This window comes from Rutilus rutilus, assembly GCF_951802725.1.
Source record: "Rutilus rutilus genome assembly, chromosome: 17".
Lineage (NCBI taxonomy): Eukaryota > Metazoa > Chordata > Actinopteri > Cypriniformes > Leuciscidae > Rutilus > Rutilus rutilus.
Window position 1 is genome coordinate 12,510,801 of NC_140230.1, and position 26,136 is coordinate 12,536,936.

Below are 26,136 nucleotides of genomic sequence, written 5' to 3' on the forward strand. Positions count from 1 at the left end.
AGAGAGAGAAGGGGAGAGAGAGAGAGAGGGGGGAGTTATGTTAGACGGGGAAGGATTTTTGCGTCACACTTGATTAATAGGACTTGGAGCAGACTGACATGTCTGAACATCATTTTGTCGTAATTTCCGGCAATAAACGTGCCCGTGTGCAGCTCACTCACTGGGATTTGAGACAGACTTCAGCAAAATGAACAGCGTCGATTTTGGAAAATTTGCTGTGCCCCCTAGGCCCACTGCTTTAAAACAACTAGAAACCATCTAACATCTTACATAAATGATGTACTGTCTGTAAATCAAAATTTCAATTACAAAGCCATTGCAGGCAGTGCTACAAGTTTAATAAAATGTACTGCTTATCATAATTATTATTGTTTAGTTGATTTGCTTGTAACAGCTGTTGCTGTAATCACATGGTAATCAGCCACTAATGTCATTAACAAAGATACAAAATGGCAAAGATTCTGAAATCTTCTTAGGAGATCCTGAATTAGTTATGTTTTACAGAGTAGTAAGTAACAATAACATTATGTAGCCTACCTATTGTATTTTAGCTCAAACTATGGTTGTTGTTTAACCATTGTCATTTCCAGTGCTGGGTGTAATGCATTATTAAGTCATTAATTACTTTAAGTACAAAGAGATTACTCTTAATTTTCTGTAATTTAATAGTTACTTGTGATGTAAATTAGTTCACACAAAAAATGAAAATTGTCCCATAATTTACTCACCCTCAAGCCAGGTGTATATGACTTTATCTTTCAGCAAAGACAATCTGAGTTATATTAAAATATCATGGCTCTTCCAAACTTTATAATGGGAGTGAAAAGTAAGATTTTTAGATCTTAGATTTAAAACTTAGACTTTATAAACTATCACTGGATTCCGGTAACGGCCGTATGCAAGCCGAGTTCCAGCCGAAGAGTGAACTCTGAACTCTGATTGGTAGAATGTGTTTTTAATGTAACCTTGGTCAGTTCAGGAATAATTTATAGAATTTGATATTATTTATTTGAAAGAATTAAAAAGAGCAGTTTCATGTCTATCCTTGTATTTTTCAACTGGTCAAGGTTAATGTGGGAATTAGAACATAATTTATAATAAGTAATGCAATACTTTTTAGAGAGAGTAATTAGTAAAGTAGCCTACACTGCTGAAGATAAAATTAGCTAGTAGCTAATTCATGACTTTTTAGAGTAACTTACCCAACATTGGTTATTTTTAAGAAAATGTAATAAAATCCTTTTAAAACACGTTTCATCTTTTACTGTAGATTGTATTATTTTCAGTTTTCATTAGTAATATAATGTTCGTAATGTCACCTTCTGGGACATATAACCTATCTGAGTGAATATTTTCTGAGTGGGAGTTTGTCTCCCCCTGCTGTTCTGCTCGATATAAGCACACATAATACAAGCACACTTTACATAATGCATTATACACTACTTTTATTGAGCACTTTTATGCAAATAGAGGTTCAGAGCATTTTAATTAAAAATCAAAATTTGAATAATGTATACTCGAGTGCTTTAGTGCTGCAAAAACATCAGATTTTTTATTCTAAATCCCTAAAATAAAGAACACACGACAAATACAAGTTTTTAATGTTTTATTAAAGTTATATATTCATAAACATCTGTTTTTTAAAGGGTAACGAGGGAATCTGAGTTAGTGGCAGATCATTTTGCTCTTTGAAAGTATGTCAGACACTTCACAGTCAATAAAAGATATCGGATCATTATGTCATTAAAATATTCACAACAATAAATAGAGGGATTATCCCAAAATATACTGCAAGATATATGTCACGTTGCAAGATAAAAACTGTCAACATGATACCACATAGGACCTGAATAGTTAAATGTGATTTTAAATTAGACTGAGGTGAGCAAGGTGAAAAATACAGCATATAATTCAGAGATACAGAGAAGGAGGGGGAAAAGATCTTGAAAGCGTAGCAGTCACACTATCATCTAATTCCAGGTTTAACATCTGTTCCTTTTAAGGTGCCAATGTGGTTTTTCCTCCAAACAGGGGGAATCTGTCAAAAGACAAAAAAAATAAAAGTTACAATCATCACTATAAAGTTGTAGAGCTGTTGCAAAGTACACATGGAGTGTTGTATTACGCACAGGAGGCGGAGAGCTGGTCTCTAAGTGTCGGCCCAGGAAAGAGAGAAGTCTTCTCCAGATTAGTCCACTGCCCAGGAACATGAGCCCGGTCACTAACCAAAACACACGTGGGTCCTACACACACACACACACAAATCAGTGTGGGTCGATAAACAACATGTTCTCAGTCAGACAGATAGTCCCAACCTGTTGGAAACACTTCAGGAGTTTAAAGCGTCATCTGATTGGTTGAATTCTACAGTATTTGCGGGAAACTGTTAAACATTCTTTAAAGGGGTCATATAATGGTACATGCACTTTTACAAGTTGATTGTACTGAAATGTGTGTTGGCAGTGCCTGTACACAACCATCATATAATGATAAAAATCCATCCAGTGTTTCTTATATGTTTTCCCTTGTCTCAAATCAAGCCCTTGTCTCAAATCGACGCCCCTCCCACGATTGTTGATTGACAGCAGCGTTTCAACACAGACCCGCCCTCGCTCGTGAGCGAGCTGACATCATAGTCCGCATTGTTGATACCATAGACAGTAAAATAATTGTTGATACGCTGGAGCAGAATGGCGTCTCAGCGATTGTGGTGTTCTGTTCTTGGGTGTAATAATGAACAAAGCAGTCATTTTGATGTTCCTAAATCCGAACCGCTGAAGACGCAGTGGCTGAGTTTTGTTTTCGAAGGGAATATTCCCCACGATCAACTGCTTTATAAACGAGAACATTGAAAAAGGTTTTAGCTCCTGTCTGAGTATGTGTTGTTTATGTGCCTAATGACTGTCATAGTCTCACAGACTGGTTATTTTTTAAACAGATAAGTAAAATTTTAATGCTTCAGCCCTGACAGTTGTACCTAACACTGCATAGTTAACGTTACGCATCACAATGACAAGCCTACATTTACCGAAAAAAAAGTTTTTCATGACCATTAGCTGTAACATCAATCTGTCAATGAACTAACGTATACATCAGTAAACACATAGCGTTCGTATCTCACTACTCTACCCTGCCGGTACACACAAAGATAGATCAAAGTGACATTACGTTAACCAACCATTCAGAAACGTCCTGTTTTCCGACTCCGGTTCAAATTGTTACGGTTGCACAGTGTCCTCAGAGACTCCCGCTGTCATTCTTCAAAATATACCCTCAACTGTTGTCAAGGCAACACTCCACACCCACAGAACAGAGGGGTGGGGTGAGCAAAGCTCATTATCATTTAAAGACACATGCACTTAAACGGCGTGCTGAAAACAGCTGTTTTTGACCAGGTAAAATTAGTGTTTTCTTACAATACTAATGAGAATTTTTTATTAAAGTATATTACAAAGTTTTAATTTAGACCCTAAAGAATCATATTAGCTTGTACAAAAATGGCATTATATGACCCCTTTAAACTAAGCCGGTGGGTTGACAACTGGTAATGAGTGATTACAAGGATCAATAAAATACTGGACTTTCAAAAGTATGTTAAATATGTGAAGTCTGCGGTATAGACTCTTTAAAAAGTGTGCAAGAGTTTAATGTAGGGACATCGACTTTACATTTTCACATGACTGGTTGCTTTATATGTCAGTTATACAGCCTCTGGGCAGTCCTTGGTCAATGAAAGCTGTTATGGAGTTCAGAGCTTCTCCGTTAGTCTGAAGGTCTGGCAATGCGAGACTTTCAGATTGATAACACTGCACACATAACACTGAAGTAAAACGGTACACAGTAACAAAACGGTAAACTGTAGAAAAACGGTACCAACCTCTTCAAAGGAAGATTCTAAATTCATTCCAAAAGCCACACCCATCAGACCAAATAAGGAGAGGGAGAAGGTTCCCATGGTGAGCTGGAGGTTCAGGCGCATCATGACATTCCGATGGCTAAAGACAATTTAAGGCAAGTTGTGAGTAGGTGAATATGGGAACTAATCGATATCACCATACTTCCCCCAGTTGATAAATCACAGTGCATTAAAACAAATGTTTTGTATTACAAATTTTCAATATGTTATGATTAACTATGCAAAGAATGCATTATCTAATTAAGCTGGCAATAATTTGCATACATTCTTCAGAACAGAAATTTTAATATTGGATGAAGCGAGGTTCAAAATTTTTGTTTAATTTTGATGACATATTACAGTTAAAGGTTTTTATAGAGGTCATTTTGGAAATCTTTTTTTATAACTGCTGGGAAAAAACATGTTCACCATGTTTTTAGGAACAAAATGTAATATAAATCAGGTGAATGGTATATGGACAAACCTTACAAAGCATGTAAGTGCTGCTGAAGGGGAGATTTCTGGAAGAAAATGGCCTTTAAAAGACATGCATTGTAATGAAATCTACAGACACAAGATAAAGTGTAATAAAATAACATTAAAATGCGTATTTCGGATGTGCACTTTCTACAAGTCTGAAAGAAGACAAATGATAGAAGAAAAATAGGCCAAAATTGAGCAGTTACTGTGCATTTAGGCTATGTATAAGGTTGAACTTCATTAAAACAATATTTGAACTCCATAACCTTGGACCTACTGATTAATTTCACATATTCTCGAACCAGCATATCAGAAAGAGCATTCTGGGTTGAGCTAGAGGAGCGGAATCCTTAGAAATACCCCCGCTTCGCTCACACGCTCTGACTGTGACATATGTACAGTCTCTTGATGTGTATTGCATCATGTGGTACAGCCCTAGAGCAGTTAAAAATGGCATTATAGAAGATGTGGTTGCCGCTGGTGTACCTATCCAGGTTAATGAAGATGACGCTTTCAGAGTCATCGATGAGGTCTTTCAGCTCTCTGGCTTTGTTGCCAAGCTCCTCTGCTTGCATGAAGTAATTCTCCAGCAGTAACTCCATCTCTTCAGCGTGATCTATACCCAGACTACTCTCCTCACTGGCTCCATGTAAACACATACGCACATACAAACACAGGCACACCAGCAGATAAAAGACCCACACAACAATTATCAGATATTTACACTGACACCAAGAATATTTGTGTACATGTAAATGTGTTGCTATGAAGTTGAATTCTGTGATGTCACCTACAACACTTGCGGGTCGCTCCACTTGGTGACGCAGAGTTCATCTATCAGTTCATCCTCATCCAGGATTTTTAGCAGACTCTCTTTAAACATTCTAATGTCCGTCTCTAGCTCTGAAAGGCTGCAGGGAGATAAAAAGCCTGTTTTTTTTTTCTCTCAAAGAAAATGGTAGATCATGCTATTTCAAAGCTACCACTCTAAAAGAAACACTGCAATGACTTTAAAATCATTTTCTATCACACAGAGAACATATTGCCTAATAATAATGAGATGTGAGCTAGATATGTCATTTTATGAGGTTCACGCTTGAGCAAACAGTTTGGGAATACGCTACTACAAATGATGGCCGTGAAAGAGACTGTGAACGCATTGAATAGGATATGTTTAGTTGGTGAATAGCATAGGCTACTACTACACAGTAGCGATAACGTTAAGCGCACCAGAATAAAATATAATATTCAGAAGTAAACAGTGTAGCTGACTTACAGATTCAGTTAACATCCACAAATGAATAAGCGCGACGATTCAGGGAGCAGGCTACACAGTGAACTCTGAAAAAATGCTACGCTTGAGCAAACAGTTTGTGAATAGGCTACAACAATGATGGCTGTTAATAAAATATAATATTCAGAAGTAAACAGTGTAGCTGACAGAGTGTTTATGTCAGAATGTTTATTTTTAAACCACAACCTTCTAAGTGCTTCTTTTAGCGATATATTTAACGATATCTTTTGCATTTCTAATCAAACTTGGCACTTGTACTTACTCGTGCCCGTAGCAAGACACCTGTCAAGTTTGAAATCCATTGGCCTAACGGTTCGAAAGATATGCGAATAAAAGACAGACACACAGACTGACAGACAGACATTTCTGTAATTTATAGATGGATAATTATTATTAATAATAATAATTTAATACAAAATGCACGTCATTTTTTATTTAGTACTGCCCTGATTAAGATATTTGACATAAAATATGTTTAACTATATATAGTGCACAAGACAAAAAAATAAAATAAAAAATAGCTAAATGTATAAAAATGACCCCGTTTTAAAGTTTGCATACCCTTGATTGTGATATGAAATTGTCATACTGTCTCATCTCTACTTTAAGGGCTCCCTGTGCTTTGATGCTGGATGGTTTAATATATAATTTAATCAATATAATTATTAATTTTACTTTACAGCAAAATAGTACAATATTTCTTGTTTAGTTCAATATTATTACATAATAACCACAATAGAAACCACAATTATTATTTTATAGTCATACTGAATGAGTTGGTTCTTATAAAGAGTACACCCAATTGTCAATACCCACATTTTTACCCACAAGTTGCTCAGTGCTAAAAGGCTGTTAAATTATTATTATTTTCTATGCAGATGTACTCCCCTACAAAACATCCCCATCCATTCTAGTGCAAATTGTTCTTTCTCAAATAGAAAATGTATGTATTCATGTTTTGAGCTTGTTTTTTCCTATCGCAATATCCATCACAGAAAAACTAAATTTCGCCATGCCATTTTTTTCCAACATCGGGCAGCCCTATTTAGATATCAGAGATTGTTCAGTATCAGGCACTTTTTATGAACCCCAGTGATGAGCAAAACTACATATTTTCAAAACTGACAAGACAACTTGGAAGCCACAAATACCACAAAAACTATCAAAGACTTAAGCGCAAACACAGCAAGCATTCTCCTTCTAATCACCGTCACAAAAAATATATATATTACAGATACAAAGACAAGAAAAACTAGATAAACTCACTAGGGGACATTACTAACAACCTAATCAGCTGTTATACGGTCGAGACGACTATCCTGACTCATCCCTAATTAACACAAGAAAAACACAACAAAACAATCATTTTATAACTCTGGATAAGCTTAATAGCAATTACCCCTTCATATTATGATATAGCGATCTTTCATTAAGATTAGCTAATAAGAAAGTAAGGTACTTAATTGTGTAGCTAAATACCTCTTGCATTTGGGAACATAATGTTCTAAACAACAACATGGCTAGGGAAAGGCTTTTAGTGCAGCTTTTAAATGAATTTAATGAACTCACTTCTTGCTATTAAGCAGGAGCAAATGGAGTTTGCTTCGGTCGGCAGAGAGGAGCTTTGGGTCGACCAACGACTCCAGACAATCCTGAACCTGAGGCTGAACTTCATTCAGTCGCATCTGCAGCAAATTCACCTGTGCCAAAACACATGCTTACCCATATAAACATGCAACACATGATTACACATACAAACATGGACAAATAATCAAGTAGACACAGAGACCAAGAACAAAAACATGGACAAAGATCAGACTGTGGTACGAAACAACTCCACACTAGCCATGATGATCCCCAGATCCCAATAACAAACTCAGTCATATATATTTTATGATACATAGATTATGATCATAATATTTTTATGCTTTTTTAAAAAGTCAATTACACTCACCAATGCTGCATTTATTTGATCAAAAATACGATAATATTGTGAAATATTTTTTTAACACATAATGTAACTGATTTTAATTTTAATATATTTTCACATTTAATAATAAAAAAGCTGATTTTTTTATTTTTTGCTGCCAATACTTTGGTCACACAATCATTCAGAAATCAGTCTAATATTGTAATTAAGTGAATCATTATTAACAGTATTGAAAACAGATTGTTTTGTGCAAACCATGTTTTTTACAGAATTCTTAGATGAACAAAGTTAAAAAGAACAGCATTTATTTGAAAAAGAAATATTTTGTAAAATCATGAACATATTTACTGTCCCTTTTGATCAATTGAACACATCCTTGCTGAATAAAAGTATTGATTTATTTATTCTTCTTTTTTTAAACCTTATTGAGCCCAAATTTTGAACGGTAGTGTATTACCCTGTTGTTATTGTTATTTATTTATTTATAAAAAAAATTATTTAAAATACTCACCCTGTGTTGTAGAATGGCTTCCAGAGCTCTGAACTCAAAGGGCAGGCTGTAAGTAGCCAAATTTCCATCTCCCGCCAACTGTGGCCCAAGTTCTAACACCAGCCATTTCTCCAGGCCAAGACCACGGAAATCCAGCACCAGCAAACACTCCGGGGTGACCACTGCTTTCATGGACTACACATTAAAAAAAAAGGTGGTATTAAGTATAAGATAAAGATCATCTTTTATGTTTATGAAACAATCTTCAGAAGCTGCGAGTGTGTTGACGTGTGCCCATACCTCCATGCGTATGATGATGGCATTGTTCCGGGCCGTAATACTTGTTAAGTGCTGGAATCTCAGATCTCTCGCCTGCAAACTAAGCTCCTGATACAATTCAGTCTTCTTCTTTTCTAGAGAACAGAATAGGAGCCATATCCATCGATAAAAATCTAACATGGCAAAATTTGGCCATTAAACTCTAATGAACAAAATTAAAGACAGGAGGATACTCTCTCTTTCTCTTTCTCTCTCTCTAAAGAATTAATTGAATGTTAAAACATTAAAACAGTGAAATAGGTGGTTGATAATAAACAAGATTAATTGCAAAATACACAATTTAACAATATAAATAAAATATTCTTGAAAAAAAAGCACCAAAAGAAGAGAACATTTATTTTCCCCAAAAGCAAATATTCAAGATTCATAATATTGGGGGAATGTATAGTAGGGGCATTGCAAGAATTTCTCCATAAAATTTAATAATATTTCCTTTTTTATGTGATAATAAGCATTAACGACTTTTCAAATTATTCTCTCTATTGTTAAATAAGTTCAATTTTGCACATTTTTGTTTGTGAAGACAACTTTTGCGTGTGTAAGAGCGTATCTTTCAAATATAATTTATTAGTACATGCATTGCACTGTAATGAATTTCTCCATAAAATTTTATATTTCTTTTATAATATATATATATATGATAAGCATTACAGACTTTTTGAGTGACTCACTTTACGGTAAAAATAAATAAAAAATACATTTTGCACATTTTAGTTTGTGAAAAGCATCCAACTCACCAAATGATGTCACATTCCCATCACGCTCAAATTTCATCTGTTGAATGAGAACGCATATTAGTAAAGTGAGTGAATGACCTTCTAATCATAACGGCCTGGTTTCACAGACAGGGCTTAGATTAAGCCAGGATAAGGCCTTAGTTCAATTAGGGCATTTAAGTGGCTCTTATAACATTGTCACTGACGTATTTTAAGATGTGTCAGTGCAAGTTGCTTTCAGCTCAAACACGCATTTTAGTCTGGGACTAGCTGAAGCCTCGTCTGTGAAACACAGTGTGTGATCAAGTGTGTGGTCTTACCACAACAAACACTGGAGCAACACTAGACAGGGCTGCCTGGGACGCATCTGTGGCTCTTTGGCGACAGGAGAAGTCCGGCAACAGAAATAAATGCGTTCCCCGTGTTGTGCTACAGGGTCCCTGAGCTCTCAGCAGAAGAGTGCTGTGATGTGTCCGTCCACACGCTGCTGTAAGAGGGCGTTTGAAAGAGGATCTCGAGCACTTCACGGGTCTCCATGTCCAGCATTTCATCGACACTTTTCTGAGACTCTCTCGACACACAGACCGCAAACATGGCTCCATATTTTAAAACACTTGAGTTAAAAGTCCATTTTACCCCGACACCCAGGTGAGGTTACTGTGCGATATGACACACTAGCTTTGGTCTTACTATAACTCCATTGTGTTGCTATTATGTATTAGTTGTCAAAGTAAAGAACAACATCTCCGAAATCCCGGTTATAAAAAGGAAGAAAGAACCCTCCTGGTTTGATGTATTTAACTGTCCTGCAAACTCGCATCCGCAGGTATCTCCGTTTTACTATTAGCTCGTAATGTATTTGGTATACGAACACAAGACTTTATCAACAGTGCCTAAACGGCATGTTTTCGGAAACTGTTGATGACGTGAAGCATGCATACAGCACGCGCTCGCTGTCGCTCCAATGGTCGGCAGTTGTAGTGACGTCACGCATGAAGCCGTTAAAGAGATAGTTCACCAGAAAATTTAAATTCTGTCATCATTTACTCACCCTTATGTTGATCCAAAATTGTATGAGTTTCTTTGTTCTGTTGAACACAAAAGAAGATATTTTAAAGACTATTGGTAACCAGACAGTTGCCGGTAGCCATTGACTTCCATAGTATTTTTATTTTTTTCCTACTATGGAAGTCAATGGGTGCCGTCAACTGTCTAGTTACCAACATTCTTCAAAATACCTTTTGTGTTCAACAAAACAAAGAAACTCATGCAGGTTTGGAACAGCTTGATGGTGAATAAATGACAAAATGTTCATTTTTGGGTGAATTATCCCTTTAAAGCTGCACGCTTTATCAAACCTGACTTGAAAATGCAATATATTAGTAGGCCTACCCATTTTCAAAAATAAATTGACATTTTCTTTCTTTATTTCTTTATTTAGAATTCTGTTGCTGCAAATATTAAGTTAAATACTGTCTGTTGTATATTATTATATTATATTATAGCCTATTATAATATTATAAAAACAAAGACGATAAATGTCTTGAATGTACAGTTAATTTATTTATTTTGCTAGCAAATATTCAATAGCACACATTCGCATGCATAACTTTTTTTTTTTTTGAATGAATTTATGCTACAGTGCAAACTTTGTTTGGTTTTGTACTAGTTGCCTAGAACAGAAATCTTTAAAAAGCTGCATGTTCCCTGGATCAAGAAATAACTTTCATAATGAACTTTATAAACACATTATTTTACATAAAAGACTTAACAACTTAATTTATCTTCTCTGCATTATTCCTCTTCAGCTTCCTATAGTTATCTAATAAACATTGTATGTATATTACACATATTTCTGGGTCTTTGATGAAGTGCTTTTGTTCCTCTTTTGTAAGCGTCTGCTAAATGCATAAATGTAAACAATAAAGTATTGTTGTTATTGTGTGTATTTTGTTTGTGCATCTTTTTTTATTATTTACTTATATTTGCCTTTTAATTAATTGGAAAAAAAAATTCGGGAGGGGTGAGGGTGGAGTCGTGTCAGCCGTAATGTTTGAGAAGCGAGTGATATTTTGGCATTACTGGATGTTTTTTAACATGAAAAGTCACAAGCGCAGATTCTCATTGCGGCCACAGGATGGCGCTCTCCGCATTCATCCCACTCAACCCTGCCCAGTGCCCACAAATACAGTATAGGCTACTAAGATGCTGGTCATACATGAGATCATGCGCTTGCATATTCGGCATTCGGGAAATTACATATAAAGTAATATCTCCGCTCCAGCCTTTGTATTTTGATGGTTTTAGGCCTTCTGTAATTCACTGAAACATCAACTCGCTGCTGCTGCACTGATGCTTTACAGCGTCTGGGATAAAGACATCATTTCCCCTCCGCGAGCGCGCAATGAATGAATGAACCAGGCAAGTGTTGCTGTGCTTTGCCAGCTAAGGGAAATCGCTAAAAGCTTTTTTTCTGCATTCGTCCCCTTACAATAACGACTTGACGAGGCGTGAAGATGTTCCCGTCGTGCTATTCTAAGCCCAAAAATGGCTCTCAGTTCAAGATGTCTTACACTAAAGTGATTTGTGGGGTGTTGGTGGTGTATGTCCTGCATACGTGCTGGGCCATATACGGCTTCATACACACCAAACCCTGTGACAGCGCCAAAGGGGACAGCTGCGTTACATCTTATCTCACAGTCAAGCCTCGACTTCAGGTGAGTGTATCTAGTTTAACTGTCTGTGTCACATCTATAAGTCACCCGTTGCTTCATAATCTTACAGTTATTAATGCGTGTTATCTCTCAACAGCTTAGTGTCTATTCCGCTCTGGACCCCAATGATGAAGCTGGACACAACCTGCTTTTCAAAGTGGACAGATTTGATATAAACGCCAAGTTCGAAAGGCAAGCTGACATTTTGTGGTTTGTTACCCATGTGAAATAGCATAATATTAATAACTTATTACGGAAATAGGCCCTACATTAAAACTATATAAGCTACTTAAGTGTGAAGTGAATGTAATTTTTTCGAACATGTTAATTGCAATTAAATATCAAAATGTGTTGCTCCATCAATAATCAATGCAAACTTCTTTTTTTCTGCATCAGTCATAGAGTATGAAAAGCTATTTTTTTCTTAAGGTGTTCCTTTAACCCCGTTGTACACTATGCTGAATGTACTGACAAGGATTTATGATAAAATTGAATGATTTAAATAGCACATTTGTAATGATGAAGTTGCAATTTAGTACATTTAAAATATATTAACTTTAAATTAACTTAGCACATTACAGTTAAAATTATAATCAAGTACTTTACATCTGCTCTAGTGTTTTAGTCAACATTAAAATAAGTGTACTTAAAATATGACAAAATATAATTAAAAACAATGATTTGACTTTAAAGTAAAACTTTTAATTTGACCTTTTATTCATTAATATTATATTACAACCCCCATTCCAGGAAAGTTGGGACATTTTGTAAAATGCAGTAAAATCAAGAATCTGTGATTTGTTAATTCTCTTGAACCTTTATTTAACTGACAATTCCAATGGTCAAATTAGTATTTTGTAAATATTAACAAATTTTGATTTTGATGGCTGCAACACACTCCCAAAAAGTTTGGACAGAGGCAAAATAAAGAGACGACAGTGCTGGCAATATCTCTGGGACCACGTGACTCGGATGCGCTGAGATCACCAGACTTGGCATGCCAGCCTCTCGTACCTCAGAGGAGAATCCATCACACTGTCTATCAGTCTCCTATATCCTCGGCCTGATCCAGTGATCAAGGAGATCCGAAGCTCCACAGACATTTGAGCCCGGTAAATAAAGCCACCCCCAGAACCTAAACAAAAATTCCTCAGGGGAAACTTGAAGTGTGTTGGTCATTACATGACAAGACGATAAACACCAGCATGAAACTTCAAGGCAAAGAACAGGAGACAACTGAGGGTTTAAATACACTGTGGCAATGAGGGACAGGTGATACTAATCAATTAAACAATGAATAACTATGACAACTAAAGAAACAGGAAAAGGGAAACTGGGCAAAACAGAACAGAAAGAACTTCAAACTAAGAGTCCCAAAATACATAGACCAAATCTGTGACAATCTAGAGAAATCTCAGTCTGTGTAGGCCAAGGCAGGAAACCTCTGTTGAATGTGCGTGACCTTCGAGCCCTCAGATGGCACTGCATGAGAAATCAAGCTACTGTATTAAAAATATATTGGAAACCCAACATCAAGAAATGCATTGTATCAGACAAGATTAGGCAAAAATCCCACTTGCAAAACTGACAATTAGTATCCTCAATTCCCAAATGATTAAAAAGTATACAGTTGTAAACATGCCTCTGTCTCAACTTTTCTGGAGTGTGTTGCAGCCATCAAAATCAAAATTACAAACAAACTGGTCAGCGAAAAACCTGAAAATCAGTTAAATAACAAATCACAGATTCTTGATTTTATTGCATTTTACAAACTGTCCCAACCTTTATGGAAATGGTGTTGAATCTGCTTATTTATAAGATTTTAAGTACACTACAAGTGCACTTTCAATACAATTAAGCTCTCTTCTTTTTCATATTTTTCAATAAACTTAAAGTTGTTGATGAGAACATACAGGTTTTAAATAATAAAACAATAAATAAGTAATTGGACACATTCTGATTGGGACCAATTAGGTAAAAGTAATTGCAAAATTGCTAGTTCTGTTAGTTAGTTCTGATAAAAGGTCTAACATTCATTTGTTTGCAGATGTTTGTTTTAAGCCTCTTATTGTTTGATGTCCCTCATATTCCCGTTAATGCATTCTGATCACCCTGTCGGGGTTTATTCTGCAATAACAACCGGCTGGACATACATTATTCCTTATGTGGCACTCTGAATTATGTACATGTATGTACATGTATATATAAATAAAGTGTTATATAAATAAAATGGCCATTTTCCTTGCAAATGCCACTTGGTTTGATTTCAATAATAATTTAATGGCATTCAGATTTTTTTTTAAATGTGGTTTAAGGGACCAGTATATATTAAAGTATCATGGTATTTACCATGTGATCCAGTACCATAGGATCACCACAGTACATTTTTGTTAGGGCTAGATGAAAATCTTATTTCCCATTTAGTTGCAGAAAGTACACTGTGGCTCAGAACTGGTGATCTGGTAAGAAATTGATTCAGTTTGAGAAACTTACTTAATATGGCTTTGACCATTTTTATTGTACAGTATGTGAATACTGAAACTGCATTGTTTGGTTCCTCAGACAGCATACAATGTTTTGTGATTAAAGGAAGGTGAGTGTCACGGTTCCTGAGATGACCCATAACAATGTGAGCATCCATGCCGTGGTGTTTGTGCACAAAAGCGGAGTTTCGCCTTGGAAAGACAGCAGACATGTGCGGCTTGTGACCCGTCTCACCTCTCAAGTGATCCTTCTTCAGTCTGGCACCAGCACTAACCCTGAGGTAATGTAGCAAAGTATTACTGCCCACACTTCTTCAAATATTGTGGCAGTTTATTTGGTACCCTAATTACCCTTGTGAAAAAGAAGTACATTTTAGCATACTTTAAAAAGGACTACTTTTTTGTGGAAGTAATATGCTTTAAAAAAACATACTTGAGTGCGAACTGAATGTAATGTTTTCGGACAGTTAACTGCATGTTAGCATTATATATGCATCATAGTTTAAATTTATATTAAATTCATTCAGTTTAACTTACGACTGCGTTTTGACCCACTTAGGTAAGAGTTAAGTACATATTTATGTAATTTCATAATTACTTCTGTTGTGTTCTGCCTAATGTACTGACGATACCCTCCTTTCATACTAGAGCCCGTACGCACATGCACACTCTTCAAAAACGGCGCTTTAAAGGAATAGTTTCAATCATTTACTCACCCTTAAGTTGTTTCAGAACTGTATGAATTTCTTTCTTTTGCTGAACACAAAGGAAGATATTTTGAAGAATGTCGGTAACCAGACAGTTGACGGACCCCATTGACTACCATAGTAGGAAAATAAATACTATGGAAGTCAATGGGGTCCATTAACTGTTTGGTTACTGACATTCTTCAAAATATCTTCTTTTGTGTTCAGCAGAATAAAGAAATTCATACAGGTTTGAGTAAACTAGGACAGCATTTTCATTTTGAAGTAAACTTTTCCTTTAAATCCCTTGAAAAACGAATGAAATTTGTACATATTCGAAATGAAAGATATAGATTGCACTGAATGTCAGCTTGCTTATTTTGCTTTGGATAAGGATTTATTAAGCCCACATGTAATTTTAGCAATAAACTACTTTTAACCTGAGCTCTGAGCTGTAGTTCCAACCACGCTGTTTGTGAATGTTCATTGGAACTATGGTTTCAGGAAATGCCAAATCGTTTAACTATGCTGCTAACGACTGAACTTGTGACCATAGTTGGCTAATGATGCTTTTGGGAAAGCACACCTGCATAAGAGCATCATCTAAAAGCAGAAAATCGTTGGGGTTCTCAACTTTACATACAGTACAGTACAGTACAGCAAAGTGAAGTATTATCTTACTTCATCGGTCCATGAAAACATACGTGCTAAATGAATATACCTACTTCAAATCAGTTCATGTGCTGTACAAAATCTCAACTGATTATATAAACACAGTAAATTAAGTTTAGTTGACTAAAATCAAAAATGCATCATGACAGATGTGAAGAGATAACTTGAATGTGGATACTTTCCTGTGTAAAGGCACCAGAAGAGCAGCAGATTGTTTCTTACTGGAAATCACGACTTCCCTTGAACGTAATGAACGAGGATTTCACCTTCAACAGTGCTGCGGTGCCCAGCGACCTTCGCCGCTATATGAAAATGTGAGTTATTATCTGAAACCTTGATGTGTGTGTATCTGTGTCTTAATATATTACCTGGAATTCCAACGCTGTTTGTTTTACTTTCATTTTTTATTCCCTCAGAGTCGAAGATGGAAAAAAGGAAAAAAAGAAATTGTATCTGCCACTTTTACTGGTTGATGAACTAAGAAGCAGATTAAAGGACTTAATTGTATTTAAAAATAATAATAATTCTGAGATTCTATTTAAAATGTAAAAATTTAAATGCGCTCGATTTATGAATGCACGTTTACATGTTAAATTACACAGGAGATAAACAGCACCACAAAAGCAGTCCCACTGACAATATCACATGACACCATTACCTTACGCAAATTCAGAATATGGATCCACATACAAGCTGTCATATACTCACTCAAACATTTTGGTGAGTGGCATACAATGCATGACATATATGCACAAGTTTTCTCAGATTTATTGTTTAATTCTGTATTAATCATAAGCCTGTTTTTCTACTGTCCTTCTGGCAGGATTTTCGGAGCAGAATCTTGATGAGATTAAAGCCATGTTTGTTGATAGTGGGCTGCACATCTTGGCTTTGTCCATTCTAGTGCCTGCATTCCATGTAAAAATGCTTTATAAAGATACTTATTTTTATGTACGTTTATTATTATACATTATCACTATCTTACCAATAATGTAATATTCTGTTTTGCAGCTCTCATTTGAGGTCTTTGCCTTCAAGAATGACATACGGTTCTGGCGAGAAAAGAAGAGTTTAGCTGGTATTTCTAGAAGATCAGGTACTGATTAAAGAGCTGCAGTTTGTTGGTGCGACAAGACGAGCCACAAATAATGTGTCGCAATTGGGAAAAATGGCTATAAAATCGTGTTTGTCTCTGCAGTTGTGTGGAGATGTTTCAGTACCATCGTAATATTCCTCCACCTAATAGAAGAGAAATCCAGCTGGCTGATTCTGCTTCCCACTGGGATCTCGGCTCTAATTGAGGTATAAAAATAGGTGAAATGTGCTCATTTTGGACTGCTGGCATTTATTTCTGTTAAACCAAACCTGACTTTTCTCCACTGTCATTTGTTCTTGAATTTGTAGTTATGGAAAGTGAACAAGGTCTTGGCACTTTCACCCACATTTCATGTAAGTGTTTATTAGTTTGTTAGTAAGCACAGTATGGTCTTTTTAAGGAATATACTACACATCGTACTCACTCACTGTAATTTGTTTTCTTGAAGGATGAAAGAATGGATGATTTTGAGCGCGCAACGGAAGACTATGATTCTAAGGTGTGAACAAATTCTTTTTGAACCATTTCAATTTGTTCATTGAACCATTTAGTTCATTATTAATTCATGTTTCCCGAGTTCATATAGAATTTGTCATCTTTCTTCGACACAGTTTTTTTTTTGAGTAGTTTCTCTTTACTTGTACAGGCCATGAAGTTCTTGTCATATCTGATGTATCCATTGTGTATCAGTGGGGCCATATACTCCTACTTGTATCTCCAAAATAAAAGGTAACATTTTTACTTTAAAAATAATATTCATATTATATATATATATATATATATATATATATATATATAAGTGATCGACCGATGTATCGGTTTACCGATATTTTTCCCGATATTTAAGCATTTTCCCATAATCGGGTATCGGTTTTGTAATATCGGATTCGCCTATAAACGGTGCAAACATCTTGTGGCCGTTTTGAGAATTCCGCCATTGCAGCCCGCCTCTGAGGAGATCAGTCAACAACAACTCTGTGCACATGTATATGTTCTGCTTGCTTTGCTTTAATTCTTCAACTTTATTTAACATAACAGACATGCAGAAATGTGATTTGAGACATAAATGCCTGATATAGTTTATTTATGCAGCTTGGTTCTAAAAAATTGAGACGAACTCATGGAGTCGCGTAGCGTAATCCGTCATGTCCTGCCCCAATAAAGACGTAACTTTACATGAATTAAATAAAACAGACATGAATGAGTGCATGTTGAAAATAAAAGCGCTGAATTTAATTCTCTATCTAACTTCGTTCGTTCATAAAAAAAAAAGTTCGTTCATATTGCTGAGCACTCACTGGGTTGATGATCAGGAATGCTCAAGCACGGCCACTGAATGAAACTTTTGACAACATTATCTCGTTTAAATACCCTAAATTATATTATAATTTACTACATAACCATTATTTCGCTAATATTTGCGCGATCGCGATTGAGGAAGTTATAGTTCTATGTAAATGCATAGATAAACAGCACTTTGTCAGAAAGCATTTCATGATCTAGACCGACAAAAACATTATTAATAATTAATAACATACTAGTTGGAAAATGCAAATATGCTGTTTTGTTTGTTACTTTCCTGACAATGTTATATTCCAGCTAATATTATTCAGTGAATTAATATTACCCAGTGAATTATTCCTCACTCTTTAAACCTATTAAACGGCACATAAACCTTCTAAAACTGTTTAAAATGAATTGCATTTCTGCAAAGGTGATATGACTCCCCTGTCAATTATTTTCTCCATATGAAAACATTAGACTTTTAACTTTTATTTTGCCTGTTGTTAACATTGTTGCTGCTGATGTTTTCTACACTACAACCTAGTTCTGCTTAACTGGGAGTATTAAGTTACACTACTAAAATAGCTATGCAAAAAAAAATTCAGGTAATTTAGATGTTTTCCCCCCAATATGTTAGAATAATTTTTGTGCTTTATTTTTTACCTCATCAAAGCTTTTATTTTTAAACAAAGACACTTAGTAACAGTGCACTTTATTTTTTGGACTCAGACCCCTCTATTTATTTGTGTATAAATATAAAGGTTTTTTTTGTATGCAAGGAGGGAGTGATTGTTATAAATAAAATGGTTTGTTCAGTTCATTTGTGTTGTAATAATTGTCAAAAACAGAAGTATAACAGTAAATAAATATCGGTTCTGTATATCGGTTATCGGGCACATAAACATGCAAATAATCGGTATCGGTTATAAAAAATCAATATCGGTCGATCACTAATATATATATATATATATATATATATATATATATATATATATATACAGTGGGTACGAAAAGTATTCAGACCCCCTTAAATTTTTCACTCTTTGTTATATTGCAGCCATTTGCTAAATTCATTTAAGTTCATTTTTTTCCCTCATTATTGTACACACAGCACCCCATATTGACAGAAAAACACAGAATTGTTGACATTTTTGCACATTTATCACATGGTCCTAAGTATTCAGACCCTTTGCTGTGACACTCATATATTTAACTCAGGTGCTGTCTATTTCTTCTGATCATCCTTGAGATGGTTCTACACCTTCATTTGAGTCCAGCTGTGTTTGATTATACTGATTGGACTTGATTAGGAAAGCCACACACCTGTCTATATAAGACCTTACAGCTCACAGTGCATGTCAGAGCAAATGAGAATCATGAGGTCAAAGGAACTGCCTGAAGAGCTCAGAGACAGAATTGTGGCAAGGCACAGATCTGGCCAAGGTTACAAAAAAAAATTCTGCTGCACTTAAGGTTCCTAATAGCACAGTGGCCTCCATAATCCTTAAATGGAAGACGTTTGGGACGACCAGAACCCTTCCTAGAGCTGGCCGTCCGGCCAAACTGAGCTATCGGGGGAGAAGAGCCTTGGTGAGAGAGGTAAAGAAGAACCCAAAGATCACTGTGGCTGAGCTCCAGAGATGCAGTCGGGAGATGGGAGAAAGTTGTAGTAAGTCAACCATCACTGCAGCCATCCACCAGTCGGGGCTTTATGGCAGACAGGCCCGACGGAAGCCTCTCCTCAGTGCAAGACACATGAAAGCACACCTGAAGGACTCCAAGATGGTGATAAATAAGATTCTCTGGTCTGATGAGACCAAGATAGAACTTTTTGGCCTTAATTCTAAGCGGTATGTGTGGAGAAAACCAGGCACTGCTCATCACCTGTCCAATACAGTCTCAACAGTGAAGCATGGTGGTGGCAGCATCATGCTGTGGGGGTGTTTTTCAGCTGCAGGGACAGGATGACTGGTTGCAATCGAGGGAAAGATGAATGCGGCCAAGTACAGGGATATCCTGGACGAAAACCTTCTCCAGAGTGCTCTGGACCTCAGACTGAGCCGAAAGTTCACCTTCCAACAAGACAATGACCCTAAGCACACAGCTAAAATAACGAAGGAGTGGCTTCACAACAACTCCGTGACTGTTCTTGAATGGCCCAGCCAGAGCCCTGACTTACACCCAATTGAGCATCTCTGGAGAGACCTGAAAATGGCTGTCCACCAACGTTTACCATCCAACCTGACAGAACTGGAGAGGATCTGCAAGGAGGAATGGCAGAGGATACCCAAATCCAGGTGTGAAAAACTTGTTGCATCTTTCCCAAAAAGACTCATGGCTGTATTATTTAGATCAAAAGGGTGCTTCTACTAAATACTGAGCAAAGGGTCTGAATACTTAGGACCATGTGATATTTCAGTTTTTCTTTTTTAATAAATGTGCAAAAATGTCAACAATTCTGTGTTTTTCTGTCAATATGGGGTGCTGTGTGTACAATAATGAGGAAAAAAAATGAACTTAAATGATTTTAGCAAATGGCTGCAATATAACAAAGAGTGAAAAATTTAAGGGGGCCTGAATACTTTCCATACCCACTGTATATATATATATATATATATATGGAAATGTTCATGCTTTTCTCCATATATATATACTTACTGTAGTGGTAATGGAAAATGTGTGAACCCGTAAGAATCTTTTATAAATTTGACCAACATTGAAATCTTCCTGGAAGTCCATAGATTGAAGTCTAACTAGATAAAGAGAAATCCAATAAAACAAATAACACTGCTTATTTTAACTTAATTATTAAGCAAAAATAAACATCTTTGTGGTTATCTGGTGTGACGGCCTTGAGCAACCAAATGTTTCCATGTAACTGTGTAATCAGTTCTATTCATCAGCTTAAAAATTATTTTGGTCAATTCCTCCTAACAAGACTGCCTCAACTCATTTAAATAAGAAAGCTCTATTTCGAATTCATCTTTCTATATAGGTCATATTTATAAAGAAAATTCACAAAAAAGGTTCACAAACTTTTTAGAGCCTTTATATATATTAATATGTATTCATGTTTCGTTATGTTGTGTACTCTCAATAGTTGGTACTCTTGGATAACCAATGGCCTTATTAGTGGTAAGAGCTTTAATAATAAAAAGTGTTAATTAACACTTAATTACTTACTGCACAAAGAATTTCTAAATAAAACTCCTCTTCTTTTTTTTAAACATTAAGGTGTTTATGCGTTCGGGTTTCTATCAATGGTTCCTCAGCTGTTCATCAATTACAAGGTTTGTTTATAGGCCAGTTCTGAAATACAGTTCAACTTCAGTTGTCTTTTTCCTATAATGTTTCCTCTGAATGTTCCTTAAGTGTGTCTTTTGCTTTTCTCCACAGTTAAAATCTGTGGCTCACCTGCAGATGTCCGTCTTGATGTATAAGGTAAGTTACAGTGTTAATTTAATGAGAAATCGATTTTCTGTGATCTTATTGAAAACATACTGCAAAATGGAAATAAAGTTGTATTCTGGGTAACACAGTTTGGTAATTTCATGACTTACTGACAACGTAAGTATCGTGTTTCATGCTTGTTTTTTCTAAAAGACTTTCTAGAAGTATGTTTTTTGTTGTTGTTGTTTATTCTTTGACTATGCACTCCGACACGACCCACCAGAACTGAATATAAAATGCGTGAAAGCTCATCATATATATTCCTGGCTGTGTGTAGCACCTACCGCTCTGCATATCCTTCAGAAGGATCTTAAAGTTATGGCTGAAGCTTATTTTTAATATTGAATAATATTATAATGGCCATAAACTAAATTATGATTTTTGGGATAAAATTACCTTTTAATATATATATATATTTTATATCAGAACATTAACTGTTCTCAATGGGGAAAACCAATATTACATTTCTTTTAAGTTGTTTCTGCTTAATAGGGAGTCTTAAGACTTAAATATAAAGAGACCTTTTCCAAAATAGATACACTACTGTATGATGAATTGCTTTTTCTTCTCAGGGCTTGAACACATTCATCAGTGATGTGTTCAGTGGAATAATAACAACCCCTGGACCCCATCAGTTGGCCTGCTTCAGAGATGATGTGGTCTTCCTCATCTACCTCTATCAGCGCAGGTGGGGAAAACATACAGTTAGTGCGTGTGGAATAGGATGAAGTCAATCCACAAAAAGCCCCTTGCAGAGTTTCTGTACATTAAGTCTAAGTAAAAATCTTAGTAATGTAGCTACATTTTCATTAGCATAACATTAGTTCAGTTCTTTTCCTGACAGTATCCACTTTTCCACTAACAAGTTCTTTTTTCCAGTAGGTTTCAGTAGCATTAATAAAACACATTCTCCTAAACAGAACTAGGAGAACTCTGAAACAGATATGTAATATGTGAATGACGCTCCCCTGTGTGCGATATAGCGTAGTTCTCCGAGTCAAGTTTTACCTAGTTTTTGTTTTGGTAGTGTCTTTACTGTCCTTTCATGTGCTAACATGTGTGTTAGAGCTCATGTTAAGCTGCTCCTTGCTCTCCCTTAAAATATATTTTTTAAAATAAAAGCTGACTCTGAGAAACGCACAAGAATTCCAATGTACCTGTACTGTAACTTGTATTTAGGTTTTTAGGTTTCAGGTATATAGGTTGCAGATGAATACTTAAATACAGTTCACTACCATTCAAAAGTTTGGCATCAGTAACTGTTTTTAAGAAATTAGCAATACTTAAGAAATTGTTGTGCAAGGACACATCAAAAGGCATTTATGATACAAATACATTTTATCTTAACAAATGCTGTAACTACATATTCATAAAAGAATACTGAAAAAATGATCACTGTTTGCACAAAAATATTAAGCAGTTTTCAAGATAATGAAAGAAATGTTGGTGTCGAAGACGGACACTAGGGGGTCATACTTGGGATCTCGACTCACTTTTCTGGCTAAAGAGAGAGTCACCTCAGCCACTGTCTGCGCTGGTCCTTCTGCAATGCACAAGGCAACGACGGCTAACACTGAGGGATATATGAGGACAACAACGGGAGCATTTCTGTCGGGTCAATCCCCACGGGCCTCCCATTCCTCATTTTGCATGTTGCTCCCGATGGAGTTCCCGGATGAGTTTGTTGTTGCGTCACATGGCGTCACATGGCGTGCCTGATTTCTCATTCAGGGTCCAGATGAGGATGAGCTGTCAATAGCAGCATCGGACATGAAAGACTAGGCTGGGCTCCCACCCTCCGGTGCGGTGGCCCAGTCTGAGTGTGACTCTGAGTTGGTGGCCATGCTTGCTCAGGCCGTCGAGAGCATCGGGCTAGAGTGGAATCCTCTGTCCTGTCCTATGCGCTATCGGTTGGATTGGTATCTAGGCTCGGAGCGCGACTCACAGCTGTGCCCCGCCCCAGTATCTTTCTTTCCGGAAGTACATGAGGAGCACACAAAGTCACGGAAGGCACATTTTAGTGCCTGGTTCCGCTTTACGAGCTCTTCCACCCTCACTACCCTCAACGGTGGGGCAGCCAAGGGGTATACAGAGGTTCCACAGGTGGAGCGTGCAATTGCGATGCATTTATACCTGCAAAATGCCTTCACCTGGCGTAATCGTACCAGATCTCTGACAGCGAAGGCTTGCGGGAATGCTGGACTGGCCTTCGCCACCCTGCATGCCATAGCCATCTTGCAGGTCCATCAGGCTAAACCTCTAAAAGAGCTGCACGTGGGGAGTTCTGAGCCGGGATTGATGCAGAAACTACGCTTAGCGACTGACTTCACTCTCAGAGCGACCAAAGTCTCGCCGGAGCCCACAGCCAGGCTGCAGCGTCGAGTTGCCCCCAGGAATGCAACACAGCCCACTCATCAGGCGACCGCCAAGAACATCAAGAAGGCTTTGAAGCCTTAGTAGGACTTACCACAGGGACCTCTTTCAACGGGTGGGTAATTCCCGGGAGGTAAGTCAATGTGATTAACCTCCCTATGGCAGAATGTGGTGTCTGTAGTGTTCTATCTCTCATCTGGGAGGAAGAGCGCTTCCTCAGCACTCCGCTCTGAAAACAGCTGTGATTACTTTCCTAAAAAAATAAATAAATAGAAGAACTGAAAAGTTCTTGGAAGTTCAGCTGGAGCAACCTATTCCAATTGTAAGTACTGTCCTTCGGTCCCAGAGTGGTACGAAGGACTACACGGCTTACGTGGAGTGTTAGGTAGGTTACAATGTTGCGAGTGCGGCTTGCCAACATCTGCATCGCCAGAGCCTCGTAACTCAGTTCAGCTGTTGTGACTCTTTCCATGGGGATCCCTAGTGTTAGGCTCAGACACTACATTGAAGTGATTGACAGATAGGGAACATCTCGGTTACTGTTTTAACCTCCGCTGATGGAGGGAACGAGACGTGGTGTCCCTCTTGCCACAGCATTGGACTACTCGCTGGATGGCCAGGACACAGTCTCGGCTCCTCAGCACAAACCTGAATGAGTGGATGCACGCCAGCTCCTTTTCTAACCTTATGTCCGGGGAAGTGGCGCATGTAAATTCCACTTGCCAATTCTCATTGACCTTTTCTGAAATATCAGAGGAATCCAAGTACGACCCCTAGTGTCAGTCTTCGACACCATGTCTCATTCCCTCCATCAGGGGACGAAGGTTACAACACTAACAGAGACCTTTCTTGAACACCAAATCAGCATATTAGATGGATTTCTGATGGATCATGTGACACTGAAGGCTGGAGTAATGGCTGCTGAAAATGTAATTTTTAAATATAAATATAATAAATTAGTAAACAGATATATTTTATAATAGTAATAATATTTCACAACATTGACATTTTTACTGTATTTTTGATCAAATGAATGCGGCCCCCAAACTTTTGAATGGTAGTAGGCCTATGTATGTATGCAAGCTTGAATATAGTTTACATTATCAGTAGATTTTAACTTGATACAGTTACAAAGTAGTTTTCCAGTCTTTATCGAGGATACAGTTATTAGCCATGGCTAACAAATGTTCATTTCACTGTCCTCAGGATTTATCCAGTGAGCAAGTCCAGGTCACGTGATTTCGGGGCGTCACACAGGAAGAAACCTAAAGGAAAGCTACATGAAGACTAAGCGTCCTCGACGTTCTCTGACAGCTTGCGCTCTCCATGCATGCAATACAGGAGAAATGCTAGAGCACTGAAGAAGGGCATTACAGTCGTCAAAAGTTCTGTGTATTTTTGTAACGATCTTGCCTCCTGCTCTCTGCTGCGAAATCTACACCTACTTGAACAAGCCAGAACTGATGAGAATAGCAGAGCACACCTGCTTTAGACTAAATCAGTGTGTACTATTCACTCAGGCCGATCCATCCAACAATTAAAAAGTGATGTAAGCTCTAAAAGAAACTACAGCAACACCCACCTGGGCTTTTACGTCCTTTGAAAGAATGACTGCAATGGCAAAACCTGTGATTACTAAATCTACACAACTGTTTTTAAACGTCCAAAATAAGACTCACTAGTTGTTTTGAACAGAAATGCACATTCTACAGATTTTGAAACGCATCGAGTTCGCCGCTTTGCATTTTTTGGTTTGTTTTGCATTTGAACTATAATTGTATACACAGAAGTTCCTTTAGCCTATGACATGCTGTGCACTTCAACAGGAAATTAATATGTTGAAAATGTAATGACTTTTTCATTTTCTGAAATAGCAAGCTTCAGTACAGTATTTATTGCAAATATTTAAAGAGTATCAGTCTGTCATGTGCATTATTTGGTCTTGTTTATTATGAAAGTATGAAGAGTTCAGATGCAAAAGCCTCTAAGTGCCATCTGAAAATTTCTTCTAGAATGATCATTTTTATAAAGCTTGTTGAGTAACTTCACTTAAATGACAATTAATAGGTCATTTGCATTGCCGTTTAAGTGAGATTATTGAACTTAAATATACGAGCTTGATAAAAATGATCATTCTTGAAGAAAATTTCAGAAGGCACTTAGAGGCTTTTGCATCTGAACTCTTCGTATAATTTTACATGAAAAAAAGTCAACTATACATCTGTTTGACTATA

General features: G+C 36.9%; 2 protein-coding genes across 4 annotated transcripts; one reads left to right on the top strand and one right to left on the bottom strand.

Annotated features, from left to right (window-relative positions):
• Positions 1-1,595: 1,595 nt before the first annotated feature.
• Positions 1,596-10,126, bottom strand: mrs2 (magnesium transporter MRS2). Of its 3 annotated transcripts, none has more exons than XR_014630253.1 (11): positions 9,465-10,096; positions 9,166-9,202; positions 8,390-8,502; positions 8,111-8,284; positions 7,239-7,369; positions 5,170-5,286; positions 4,862-5,014; positions 4,380-4,416; positions 3,878-3,995; positions 2,130-2,243; positions 2,014-2,038 (listed from the first exon to the last, which is right to left on the bottom strand). XR_014630253.1 is itself a non-coding variant. In XM_084435697.1 (10 exons), exons 1-10 carry the CDS (start codon positions 9,744-9,746, stop codon positions 1,967-1,969), a joined length of 1,311 nt encoding a protein of 436 aa, XP_084291823.1. In that variant the 5' UTR covers positions 9,747-10,126; the 3' UTR covers positions 1,596-1,966. The 3 variants fall into 3 exon arrangements, 1 of the variants encoding a protein (XP_084291823.1); XR_014630254.1 differs by having other exon boundaries at positions 4,380-4,431; XM_084435697.1 differs by lacking the exon at positions 4,380-4,416 and having other exon boundaries at positions 1,596-2,038; positions 9,465-10,126.
• Positions 10,127-11,327: 1,201 nt separating this feature from the next.
• On the top strand, positions 11,328-25,364 carry LOC311275561 (lipid scramblase CLPTM1L-like). Its single transcript, XM_084384680.1, has 17 exons — positions 11,328-11,861; positions 11,956-12,050; positions 14,448-14,622; positions 15,892-16,013; positions 16,116-16,203; positions 16,302-16,419; positions 16,523-16,617; positions 16,711-16,795; positions 16,898-17,001; positions 17,104-17,148; positions 17,244-17,294; positions 17,442-17,524; positions 21,180-21,214; positions 21,314-21,369; positions 21,476-21,520; positions 22,102-22,217; positions 25,109-25,364. The coding sequence occupies exons 1-17, from the start codon at positions 11,661-11,663 to the stop codon at positions 25,191-25,193; spliced, it is 1,599 nt and encodes a 532-aa protein (XP_084240806.1). The 5' UTR covers positions 11,328-11,660; the 3' UTR covers positions 25,194-25,364.
• The last annotated feature ends 772 nt before the right edge of the window (positions 25,365-26,136 follow it).

Bases quoted from the DNA above. Each gene is read 5' to 3' on its own strand.
- mrs2 (XM_084435697.1), bottom strand. From the start codon at position 9,746: ATGGAGCCATGTTTGCGGTCTGTGTGTCGAGAGAGTCTCAGAAAAGTG. The intron at 5,287-7,238 runs GTGAGTTCATTA...ATCTCCCTGCAG, and splicing joins CTCCTGCTTAATAGCAAGAA to CCTTTCAGAGCTAGAGACGG. The intron at 3,996-4,861 runs GTACACCAGCGG...AATTGTCTTTAG, and splicing joins ATCTTCATTAACCTGGATAG to CCATCGGAATGTCATGATGC.
- LOC311275561 (XM_084384680.1), top strand. From the start codon at position 11,661: ATGTTCCCGTCGTGCTATTCTAAGCCCAAAAATGGCTCTCAGTTCAAG. The intron at 16,618-16,710 runs GTAAAAATGCTT...TCTGTTTTGCAG, and splicing joins TTCTAGTGCCTGCATTCCAT to CTCTCATTTGAGGTCTTTGC. The intron at 17,149-17,243 runs GTAAGTGTTTAT...GTTTTCTTGAAG, and splicing joins CACTTTCACCCACATTTCAT to GATGAAAGAATGGATGATTT.